Here is a 12880-nt window from a genome sequence, read left to right on the forward strand (position 1 = left end):
TAAATGAGATTAGTCTCATTTATACAAACTAACCGAGTTACTTATAAGAACAAGTGCACATTGCATTAACAGATGTAAATATTGCTTGCTTATTCATGACTTTCTGTCCTACTTATTAGTCAAGCAAGATTTATTGATTGCTATAAGTTTTTGCCTGTCAGTGCAGGAAACAAACATTTAAATATTATTTTTCTTTTTTTCTTAATTTAAACTTAATTTTTTTTTTTGAGAGGGAGAACTTAATTTTACTTGTGAATTATGTTCTAGGAATTCCTTTTTTAATCTGAAGTCTTTTTCTTTTTTTTGGTAGGAATACAACTTTCCCACAATGTTTTTGATAATTGAGAACAAACAAATTAAATACCTTTTGTATGAAGAGCCACTCAAAGAAAAATTGTCTCTGACTTTCTGTCACTCTCTCATTCCTATAGAAGAAATATCTGGTGCATGTTGTTCTTATAGTGGCTACTCTGTATTTTATCTCTCTCTCTTATCTTCAAGCTTTTCTTATATTTTCTTTCTTCTTTCTACCTTCCAACTAAATACAGAGAGAAAAGTGTCCTTCAGTTTCTCAGTGTGAAGCCTTTATTTCTGAAGTAACAAGACACCCAACTATAGGAATCATTTTAAAAATCTTTAAGGAGACTTTAAACAATCCTTCGTGACTAGAGCAGGCAAGAAATACAAAACCTTCATTCCTTCCTTGAATCAAGGAGCACTACTGGAGTCAACTGCCAAAATTTTTAGAAGGTTTTAGGACTTACTATACATTGTATTGATAAGATCTACTGAATAAAGGATGTTCTCTCACTAAGGACCAAGTGTTATAAGATTCCAAGAAGTACTCCAAGAACAATCTACTTCTTTCGTCATTTGTTTATGAATTTATCCATGTTTGCTTAATGCTTCTGCTAAGTATTAGCCAAAATTTAGCCATTTATATTTAGTTGTGTAAATCTAAATTAAATGCTGTAGTATGTTGTGGAATGTACTATATATCATGATACAGAGAACATTGTTTTGGCATGTCAGAGCCTTACTTGGTTAGCAGACTGCATGTGTTGGTATCCTTTCCTTTTTTTTAACCAATTATTTTGATGCACTGCAAAAGAAATTCAGTTTATGAAGATAAATCTGAAAAATAGGAGCTATAAAAAATTTACAGTAACATTAATCTTTCCGTATTCCCCTTTAAGCAACACTAAGCATTCACACCTGGATCCAAGGTAATTAAAAAGAGTGTTTTTCTGAAACTTTTTTAGTAAGGTGGTTTTCCAGCAAATTGCATTCCCAAGATAATGCTGTTGTGTTTTAAATTCATTTCCCTTCTTTAGTATTGGGTTATATATGTGTGTTTGTTTTTTTAACACGAGAGCTGACTGTTGCTTAAGAAGTTTTCTTACGGCAAAAAAAAAAAAATGTAAATAATTTACTATGATCTGCATTTTGCCAGGAACTCATTTATTTTTAAGGTTATCACATATTAATAAGAACTTTTCTGTTTTTGTCCTTTATAATATTACATTAAAGTTGGTAACTGTTATTGGTACTTTTGAAATATTTGTATGCATTTGTTACCTTAAACATCTGAAAGAAGCACAAAAAAAGTAGATTTAGTTAACCCAGGGAAACATCAGTTTTTTTGTAGCTCCAATTTTATATCACAGTTTTATTTTCTTATGAAATCAAAAAATGCATTGATACTTATTAATGCAAATTCATTATTTAACATATCAGAATAATCTTAAATGTCTGAAATGAGAAAGATAATGACTTTTTTATTTTAACAGTATACTTCTTAGGCTCTCATTACCAGCTCTAAAAATCTTTTTGGAATAATTCCATATTCATAGTGTGTGGTTTAGGAACTGTGTGTTTCATCACTAACCTAGTAGCCATGAGACTGTGTGTGTCTCTCCCTGCCTCCCTTCCCTCTCTCTCTCCCATCCCCCCTCCCTCTCTCTCTCTGTCTCCCTCTCCCTTTCTCTTTCTGGTAGGCCAGTTAGCAGTATTGTGTTCATAGTCTACTTTCAGAAAGACTTAATGAAAAGAAAGACAGCATGTATAGTTGACCAGAAATTAAAAAGGAATTTAGAGAACTTGGACTTAACGTAACTTAATGCCACCATTAACTTAGGTTTTGCCGCCAAATAATGCTGTAAAATTAAATCACTTTTAAACTCTTGGATGAAAGGTGCTATGTAAATGTAAATACAAAGGATTCTTACTAAAATACAACTATTGCACAACAGACATATTTAAAACTTATTCTCTAGATTTTGAAACATCTCTCTCCATCGTGACTCCCTAGATTCAAGTATCAAATTGACTGCATCATGGCAGTCTAGAGATACTTGCATGTAAAAAATGTAAATTCATTTTTAGGTGGATAAATTGAAAGTAAATATAGAAGTTATGTTTTAGCCAAATACAGTAAGTGGGTAACTTAGATTTATATTAACTAGCATCTAATTTGCACAACTAGGACACATCCCAGGACAATTACTGAAAGTTGGAATTCAATGAGTAGGAAGTGGCCCGGTGAGGGTGAATCATACCACAGCTTGACCTCTCCAGAACACTAATGTCCTAAAATAGAGAACCTATTGACTTAGGCAGCACATTATTGCTTCACGTAGAACATGCTTAGGGGCAGCCTATATAGTACTGAGTCTAAGGAGGCTGACCCTGAGAAAGTGCAGTTAGAGACAAAGGGGGAACACTTAAGACCACGAAAGTAGGAATATTCTCAATTATATTCATCACGTTTTTCATACCATTTCAAGAAAGGACTAGATAATAACCTCATGAATATTTTACTTTCTCCAAAAGATTCAGAAGCAAACTTAGTAGGAAGTCAGTCACTCCTTTCCCTTAGATAAACTGCTTCTGCCAAACAAAATAGTATGGCTACCTAGAAACTTACTGGGGCCACTTTCCTGACTGGGGCCTGCCATGCTTTTATCTGGCTGTGTCCTAAATCAACACCTAGCCTCCCCACCCCCACCCCAGGAAACTGAAGAATTAATATACAGGGTAATAGCTTCCGCAAAGAGCTCCAATAAAGTGCTTCAGATCTGGCCATGTGGAAAGGTTTGGTCCACGTTTTTGAACTGGTGGTTACCAAAGAGTTCATGTAACAGGTTTGTATGTAGCACCTTTCATGCAAGGCATGGTAAGAGCCTATTAAAAAAATCACTGTGCGTATTACAGAATTGCAGCCACCTCACAAATGAAGTATTACAGCCTGCACTGTCTTAACAGTTTATGTCAGGAAGTGAAAAAGATACTGTACCAAATCTGGAATTACAATGAGGAGTAATAATGTATGCTACATGACTTTGTATTTTAAGTTGCTTTTACGAGAAAAGTGAATTTTTGTGTTTTTCTTTTCTGCTAGACTTTGTCCTGAGATGTATTTTTTCTTTAAGCCTTGAATGAGTAATACAAAAGGAGCCCATTTTGTGATATAAACCTTGATGTACATGTTGAGATATTTGGACAACAATGAAAATGCCTTAAAAGGAATGCTTATGGATAAAGTTGCACTTATAATACCCTTTAACAAAACCTGATTTTAAATTGTCTTTTTCTTTTCTACTAAGGGTTCTCTTTCAATGTTTGCCATTGTACTTATAATTGTTATTAAATACCAAATCAAATAATATAAAAGCTGTAACATTTCCTTTAAAAATAATGGTACTGAGGGATCTGGAGTTGAATGGCAGTGATTATTTCTTGGTAATACCTATTACCAGCCACAGGAAACCAGTTCGTAACAAACCATCATTGGTTTGATTTGTTTTTAAAAACATTTTATTATTTTTCATTTTAGTTTTTAACTTTATTACTCCTAAAAAATTAAGTTGGTTTAACATTCACTTCAACTGATTGATATAAAAATAAAACAAAGAGGTGATTTTTATAACAAGTGGTTAATAATCATTTAAAAATTGTAACAGGGCGCCTGGGTGGCTCAGTTGGTTAAGCGACTGCCTTCGGCTCAGGTCATGATCCTGGAGTCCCGGGATGGAGTCCCGCATCGGGCTCCCTGCTCAGCAGGGAGTCTGCTTCTCCCTCTGACCCTCCCCCCTCTCATGCTCTATCTCATTCTCTCTCTCAAATAAATAAATAAAATCTTTAAAAATAAATAAGTAAATAAATAAAAATTGTAACATATAATTTAGCTAAGTATTATCTTTCCTTTCCCTTTGTTCTGGAAAACCTTTTTTCAGACCTAACCCATAACCTTGTTTAGATGATTCTTTCTAAATCTTTTAGGGATGAGTATTGGTTTGGGAAAAGAATGGAATCTTACCAGTTCTATCAATCCCCACATAGTTTAAATACAATAATATATTGCACAAAGCAGTGTCTTTCATTTTCATTTATAGACTTTGGGGAGGCAGAATGTTAGAGGAGGCAACCAGTTGTGTATTCTGGTTAGTCTTTCTGAGCCTGTTTTCATTATAAGATGGGAAGGGCACTGTCCCCTGTCCTCAATCTTTGACTCTGTTCATTAAACTTTCATTTTATGTGCAAAGCAACCTAAAATTTCCTCTTAGAGATGTAGTAAACAGCAGGCAAAAAGTAACATGGCACCTTAGAATAAGTTATCATTTATGGACAATATTTAACTCCACAACTCTTAAATTCATTCTTTATAGAAATTCTGCCGTGAGTAGACTTGTAGCTTCTAATCCTATATATCAAGAAATAACGTTTTTACTCTTATTTTGCCTTTTAGTAACAAATTGGTTACACTATCACTACCAGATGGAAGTTACTTTTGAGTGACCAAACTTAGTAAAATATGGTTACCTCACAACTATCCCATTTGCTTGTAAGAGAATTTTCATGATGAGATCTCTAGACTATTTCTGTAGTATAGTCTACCTGAGACCTTCAACTAATGAAGGTTTTGTTTTAAGCGAAAAAGTATGTTACTCCACAATTTTGAACTAGCTTCTATAGAACTGACAATATATAATCCTGAGTTCTTACACTGTTTCAGATGCCATAATTGAAGGGCGGGGGATAAGTAAAATTTAATACAGCCTACAGGGCAGAAAAAATTTTCTCCAAGTATGGTCACATTTCTAACCTCTCAAAAAGATTAAGCAAATCTTTCCTTAATCCTCATTCCCCAAAGATAACCACCATCAACAATTTAATATATTCCTATATTGCTTTTTATTTTTTCCCTATATGTATAATATATGTATAATTTTATATATGCTGTTTTTGCTACTTGCTTTTTTCAAGTACAGTAAACACCCTAAAGATGTAAGATAGTTAATCTTAACTAGCCTTAGTTTTGTTGTTAATCTACTCTTAATTGTTGAAGGCATTCCTGTAATGAGTAGTGCTCATGGGGGATGGGAGGTGGACTCTCTGAACTGACTAAAACTACCTCAGTGTATCTTTTTAAAAGCAGCTGCTTTTTTATAGGGCACCTGGCCGGCTCAGTCAGTAGAGCATGTGACTCTGGATCTCAAGGTTATAAATTTGAGGCCTACCTTGGGTGTAGAGATTACTTAATAAATAAATAAATAAATAAATAAAAAGCAGCTCCTTTTAGATGAAACGTTCCTCCTAAAATGATTTAATCACCAGACCAAGGTGCTAAATATTCTTATCACTTTTAATGCTTTTTATAAATTATAAGTAAGAAAAACAGCTTTCAGAAATAAATGTATTCTAAATATCAGCCCAATTAGTTCTTTTTATCAAAATTTAGTATTATGGGATCATGTCCTGTCTTCTTCACAAATGTGAGAAAGTCTTCAGGGCTCAATCCCATGGTTGCAGCATTGGTCATTGGATGAAAGTACACCTTTTCATGTCCACCTTCCAAAAAAGCTGAATCCAGAACAAATTTCACATCTCCATCATCACAGAAGAGTGCCAAAGGTGTGGCACAGCCTTGGCCAACTTTTAGTTTTTCTAGCATGGCTGTTTCATCAGCAAACCGAAGATTTCCACTCCCAACACCTAACTGCTTGGCAAGATCATTTAAATTAATTTGTCTATCATGAAGAACTGTCACCAGCCAATAGCCTTTTTTCTTCTTGTCTTTAAGAAATAAGTTCTTACTATGTGCTCCTTTCAAATGTTGGATATGAGGCATCATTTCTTCAACTGTAAACACCTGTAAAATATCACATGAAAACTTCAAAAAATATGCATGTACACATACTCTGCTTGCTGGGTGAAGGTTAGGGAGTGCTCAATGCCCTGGATGTCACTGGTAGGGAACCATTCCCAGCCCATTAGAAAACACACCTTGCCGTTTCAATCCCTCATCTCGAGACCTCTTAGGCCAGTTCTCTTTTCCAATGTGCTGGCCAAGCACTCCTCCTAAAGCGTTTTTTGTTTTTTTTTCTTTAAACTTTTGGTACTGAAAATCTACAGCAGCCAGATTCCTATTCCTTAGCGTTCCACTACATCCAGACCACGTGACAGCCTCCACTTTACAAACATATAACCACAATGAGAGTGAGATCACGGGCAAGGAACAAGACTCGGACTAGTAACATCAGAAGAGCTGGCAATATGCACAGGTAAAGAAGGGGGAGAGTAAGTGTACTATATAGGAGGGAAGAAGGTCAGAGAAAATGATACAGTTTTGATGTTAAATTTGTAAAGTTGAAGATTTTTAACGTTTGCAAATCCTCACATCAATACATGAAATCATGTTCATACCAAACTCTCTAAGCTTGGTGTCCTGCTATATGCATGATGCCTGATACATCGTTGACACTACAGAGACGGTTTACTGCCTCGTAGCTTATCTACACCATAAAGACACACTGACCCAACTTTACATGAAGAAGTTCTCAAAATGAAATGTGACCAAATCGCTCCAAGAGGAAAACCCTGTTTTCTCACAATAACATCATAGTCCCGAAAGGCCTTTGATGTTTCTGTCGGGTCCCTTTTGTGCTCTGGAGCCTGGGAAATGTCCGAGAACGGCCGTTTCTGCGGCACCTACCGCTGGGGTATCTGGTCTTCACGGCCCCGCCCGAGAGACGCCGCAGCGGAGCCCACCTCTCCCGCAGGGCTGTCCCGGCAGAGGCGCCTCACCTCCGGGTGCTCCACGACCTCCGTATGGATGGCTAGGGCGCCGAGCCGCTGCTCCAGCGCTGCCCGCAATTCCGCGCCCGCCATGCTGCCGTCGTGGCCAGAGGTGAGCCACGGGCCGGAGAAGGGCTGAAACGGGCGTGGCTTCCCGCGAGGCTGACCGACTGGAGGCTAGGGCGGAAGTACGCGGAGGACCAGGGGGCCCCGGAAGTCCAGTGCGGCACCTTCCGGAGGCGGGCCCTTGCTGCGGTCGCGCGCTCTTCCCTCTCTCCTCCCCGACACCCACCGCCTCTCGGGAAGTCGTCTGCAGAGGAGGCCTGGCCCGAAGACCCGAAGGCGTTCCTTATCCCGCGTTCTACAGGAGGAAGACACGTGCTTTTTCATAGCCTTCTCTAATCCCGCTTCAGGTTCCCTTGGCTCAGCATAACTTCCATTTAAACCAGAATCAGGGTCACCTAACGAAGTTAGGCGTAGGGAGTGTGGGAGAAGGTCATGGAGAGGATGTGACCACGGGTAAGCCCCAGGCAGAGACGCTCCTTACCCTTTCCCCTGACCTTGAAAAGTACCTTTTGCGCACTGTTCCTGTACCGGGAGCCACTTGAAGAGCATTGCCTTGACCGAGTAATGTGTTATTGAAACCAACGGGACAGTTTTGTGCCTTAAATCCCCTTAAGGCCTCTGCATAAACTCAAAAGATTTTAGCAGGTGGGTGCAGAGATCGCTGTTTTGTAGCTGCCCAAGACAAGCTTCCTGTTAAGTTCTGTTGCTTTATTAAACTTGCCACTAGTCATTATAGAGTGGTCTGCCTCTTCCAGTCTCTCCTTGTTTAGGGAGCGGGGCAGTTAAAGATTTTAAAGAACGTAAGAGGTTTTTGAATCAACAGGGAGAGAGGAGGGTGCCAAAATGCCTATTCTTTTACGACTTTTCAACTTTTAATTTATAAATTACAATTTCATTTGACCTTTCCTGAAAGTTACCTTTTGTTATTATTCATGTACAAGTAATTCGCGGTGGCAACCACAGCTCACCTTTTTTGGAGGCAGTTTGCCTACCTCTTGATGGGGGTTTTTCATTATCATGTGAAACCCTCAGTCAGCACTTTTTTTCACTAGGTTTCTTTCTAAAAATGAAATTAGAAAGCATTAGAGAAAGATCACCCATTTGAAGATATGGCACATCCCAAATAATTATCCTTAAATATTTGAAGATGTTCAAGAAAACCCAAATCCAATCATGGTGAACTGAGAGTAATCAGGGGAAAGAAGAATTGGAATCTGATTGTAACCAAGAAAGGTGAGTATGTTCAAAAGTAGGAAACTAACCCAGGGTAGGATCTCCATGACAGCTACGAAAGAGGAACGCAAAGAGCCAAAATTGGCCGTGGCATCCCCCATATTGTCTAGGCAGTTGAGTTTTCTGACCTAGAAGTCTCTTTGGAAATGAACTGCCATCTATCAGTTATTCAAACTATGAATTCTCCTGCCCAGCACACCACACACATGCACACCCCTACAGCTAATCCATCACAGTTCAGTTTCCCAAATCATTCCACTTCTCACCACCTCCATCACCCCAGCCCAAACTACTATCATTTCCCCACTTGGCTGACACTAATGTTCTCTTAATTTTAGTCCACCTGTGGTGGAATGACCCAAGTATCCAAGCAAGTCTTACAACCACAGATATTTATTATAAAATGGAACTAGATCTGTCTATGATAAAAGAACTTCATATCACTGTTTAAAAACTATCTTAACCCAGACTTAATGCAATATTTGTCAACATTGTATTAAATACAAAATAAATGCTATCTATCCTTGGCATAGTCCTTTGTCTTCAAGGCGAATACAATCTCAAATTTACACTGGAAACAACATGAAACAGATGAAATTCAAAGTGATCAGCATGAGCTTGAGGAACTAGATATTTAGTCGCAGAACTTGAATTTTAAAAAAATTATAGAAATCTCACAATTCTAGGAGAGGAATAGCATCTGATAAATAGTTTACTGAATTATTTTACAAACAGGAAAAGATAAGAAGTTTTGTGGCATTTATACAAGAACGTATTGAGGGAAAGACTCTTGTTATTAGGAAGAGTATGGATAGTGGACAGAAAAGGACAGAATCTGGGAAAAAAGAGCTGGAAAATGGAGTTATGCCAGGATCCATGAAACAAGGGACCCTCATTTAAGTCAGCTCAAAGTAAAAGAAACAGTTGCAACTGTAGCCTACCTAGCAAAGGAAATATAAAGGCCAAAATATTTATCAACACCATGGGGATTGGGCATCATGGCATTTGTTAGATGAATGTTGGAAATCCCTGTTACTGAGTGAAACAAAGGGCAATTCCAGAACAGGTAAATTGAAAGCCATCCTAGGAAGCTGTACATACCCCAAACATGTGAAACAATAGGGAAAAGTGCTTGCTGCAATCTATGTCTCTTCAACATATCTTTTGGAACATCTCTATGTGCCATGCTTTCTGCCCTCAAAGACATTAAAATCTAGCAGAGAGGACTGAAACATTCACAGAGAATAAATCCAAGAAAATGTGACTAGTGGCATGATGTGGATGCTTTAGGAGCCCAGAGGAAGGGCGCTTAAGACTGCGTTGGTGCATCAAGGAAAGCATTAGGGGAAGATGGCATCAGTTTGAAGAATAAGTAGGACTCTGCCAGGAAAAAAAAAAAGTGCTCCAGCTGAGGAAACCCCAGGAGTTGAGAGTTGGGGGTGAAAAAGCACGGTATGTCCCTGGGCAGTATGATTTGCTGTGACAGTAGAGCAGAATGAGAGGCCTGTCAGCAGAAGACAAGGCTAGAAGTAGGCACAAAGAATTGTACCTGCTACACTAAGGAATGAGGAATGTCCCACCATCAAGGGCCATGTTAAATAAATTAGGTGACATCTTCCTAGGGAATTCTATGTTCTCAATCATGCTCTCAATATGAAAATCTAGGGAAACACAATTCAGTAAATGGAGAAAATGAATTATAGGAGAGGGTAGACAACACGGCCCCAATTTTGCTTCAAAATATACATAGCTGTATAACAGTAACTCAAAAAACTAATTAGTATTTGCATCTTTCCCTAATCCTACTCCACAAAAATTGGCTTCTAAAGGCCTATGGAAGAGGATTCTTCCCAGGTCAGAAGAAGATGGAGGTTGGTTCCTAGAATAAGAGAGGAGAAAGCAGCTGGATCTAGGAGGAAATTTAAGTTTCGTCAGAGTCAGAAAAGAAGGTGAGGACTGGAGTGGGAAGGATGGGAGAGTAGAGAAGAGTCCCTTTCTTGGCACTTTGTCCCTCCAGTGGGTAGCAAGATGGGAACCTGCTGTCAGTGGAAGGCAGTCTACCTGGGGCAGCGCTGCCTAGGCAGATGAGACACAAGTACATCTGAGCATCATTGCTCAATGAGGAGCCATGACAAATAAGACAATAACCCCACAGTCCAGTTCCCTGGCTCCTGCCAAGTCTCAGGTTCCTGGATGATTCCGTGGAGAAGGGAGGAAATCTTAGTGATAGCCTCAGGTTTAAGGTTCCTTGCAGCTCCAACATGTGGGGACATGGGCCATATTATATTCAACTCAAAATATGATTGAAGATCAGCTATGGGCTAAAGGGAAAGTGGTGAGCAAAACCACACAGAGACCCTGCCCTTGTGAAGCACACAGTATATTAATTAGTCAAATAATCACAGAAACAAATGTTAGATTGCATGGGTAGCAAGTGCTAAGAAGGACACATATGCAATGCTAGGAAAGTCCATAATAGAATCTCACCTCATCTGGGGGAAGGAGTGTGTCAAGGAAGGCCTCTCTGAGGAAGTGAAGCAAACTGAAATCTGAAAGATGAGTAGGAATGAAGAGGGCAGAGAGAGGAGAGAAGAGTGAACCAGGCAGAGGAAACAGCGTGACACTGTGTGCAAAGGTGGGAGGAAGCAAATCAAGGAAGAGACATTGAAAGATGGTCAGTGTGATTGGCATCCAACAAGCAACGGGAGGGGAGTGGGGTCATGGCTCCAGTTCCCACACACTAGAGCTGGGAACTAAAATTCTCACCTGCTAAAAATACATTTCTTAAAGTGGTTATCTCTGGGGACGCCTGGGTGGCTCAGTCGTTAAGCGTCTGCCTTTGGCTCAGGTCATGATCCGAGGGTCCTGGGATCAAGTCCCACATCAGGCTCCTTGCTCAGTGGGGAGCTTGCTTCTCCCTCTGCCTGCCACTCTTCCTGCTTGTGTGCTCTCTCCCTCTGACAAATAAGTAAATAAAATCTTAAAAAAAAAAAAAAAAAAGTGAAGTGGTTATCTCTGGCTAATGGAACTGTGGGTATTGTAAAAAAATTTTCTTTGTATTTTCTATCTTCTGAAAATTTCTATGTTTCTATGTATTTTTATAATGGAGGGGGGGAATCAATAAGTTACTAAAAATAAAGAAATATAAACCATGTCTCCACAAGTAAGATCACATGAGAGTATTTTTAACACAGGCTTCAAAAGAAAAGAAAGTTAAAATGTAAAAAGATTAATAAGTGGGCAGACTGAATTTAATTACCTCCCAATTAAAATATGAAATAGATGAAAACATTCAGTTTTCTTGCCTGGAGAAATATTGGTTTCATACAACATAAAATGTGTGGAGTAGATGACAGTTGATTAAGCAGAGAAGTAGCATGTTTCCCTTTTGTTCCCTTTAAACACTCATTTAAAATTGGATGGTCCTAAGGAAGCTTTGTTTTAAAACTCAGAGGACTCTCAGTTCTGTTAAAAATTATCCAAAACCTGGAAATAGTGAAGGGATTACTGCTTGCCCTTCCAGTGTTCTGCTGGGATTTGTTTAGCACACACTTCTGGGGATTCTCTGAGTCTCTAGGAATGGCCAGCTTTTTTGACTTGGTATCTTTTTATTATTTATTTAAATTATTTATTTAAGTATTTAATTATTTAAAATAATGTACTAATTATTTAAAATACAGTTATATTATTTTTTAGTATACAGGTATTGTACAACTCTGTAAGGGTAGATCTTAATGTGTGGAAAACTGATAGTAATATAAATGAGTTTTGTCCCATTGAAAAGATAAACCCAAAAGTTACAGCTTTATCATGCTGTAAGATATTAACCAATTTCGTATCTATATTAGTAATCTTGTTCAAGCATTCATTCTTTCAGCCACTGTAAATACTTGGCACTCCTCAATTCTCTTTGAACAAGGCTTACCATCTTGTTGGTTCTCTTGTTAATGAGTGAAATACATCTTTAGACACATGATCGCTTTATATTTAACATTTTTAAACTCTTCAAAAATAATACTCTAAGAATTTAACCTTCTTAATTTTGTAATGAAGATACTGATCACCAGAAAAGTTAAGTGTCTTATTCAAAGTCTTCATACTCACTGGGAAAGAGATAGGACAAGAATGTTGGAATAAGAAATGTAGGTTGGTAAGGGGGTACAAAAGTTCTAAGATGAGCAAGGTCTGAGGACCTAATGTGTAACAATGTGGTTCTAGTTTATAATGCTGTATTGTATAACTGAAATTTGCTAAGAGAGTGGAACTTAGAACTTCCCAACAAAAAATAAATAAACAAATATAAGTAAATTTATGAGGTGATGGATCTGTTAATTAACTCAATGGAAGGGGAATACTTTCACAATGTGTATGTATACCAAATCGTCACATTGTACACTTTAAATATCTTAAAATTTTGTCAGTTATACCTCAGTGAAGCTGGAAAGAATGAAATTAAAGACTTTACAGCAAAAAGACATTTTTAAAGAGATGTGATTGTGTATGA

At 38.1% G+C, this 12880-nt stretch overlaps 2 protein-coding genes across 7 annotated transcripts in view; one reads left to right on the plus strand and one right to left on the minus strand.

The window, feature by feature from the left end:
• Positions 1-3978, plus strand: part of CCDC88A (coiled-coil domain containing 88A) — a 122892-nt gene extending 118914 nt beyond the window's left edge. For all 4 annotated transcript variants that reach the window (XM_032410959.1, XM_032410960.1, XM_032410961.1 and 1 more), the window contains one exon: positions 549-3978. The gene's annotated coding sequence lies outside the window, so the exon portion shown is untranslated. The remainder of the gene's footprint in view (positions 1-548) is intronic.
• A 137-nt stretch (positions 3979-4115) lies between these two features.
• On the minus strand, positions 4116-7290 carry LOC116636398 (prolyl-tRNA synthetase associated domain-containing protein 1). 3 transcript variants are annotated; one of them, XM_032411172.1, is made up of 2 exons: positions 7087-7290; positions 4116-6151 (listed from the first exon to the last, which is right to left on the minus strand). In XM_032411172.1, exons 1-2 carry the CDS (start codon positions 7168-7170, stop codon positions 5717-5719), a joined length of 519 nt encoding a protein of 172 aa, XP_032267063.1. In that variant the 5' UTR covers positions 7171-7290; the 3' UTR covers positions 4116-5716. The 3 variants fall into 3 exon arrangements, 2 of the variants coding, with proteins under 2 accessions (XP_032267063.1, XP_032267062.1); XM_032411171.1 differs by having other exon boundaries at positions 7051-7290; XR_004300337.1 differs by having other exon boundaries at positions 6065-6151; positions 6995-7290.
• Positions 7291-12880: the final 5590 nt, after the last annotated feature.

The sequence above is a fragment of the Phoca vitulina genome, unplaced genomic scaffold (genome assembly GCF_004348235.1).
Source record: "Phoca vitulina isolate PV1807 unplaced genomic scaffold, GSC_HSeal_1.0 scaffold12, whole genome shotgun sequence".
Classification (NCBI taxonomy): Eukaryota; Metazoa; Chordata; class Mammalia; order Carnivora; family Phocidae; genus Phoca; species Phoca vitulina.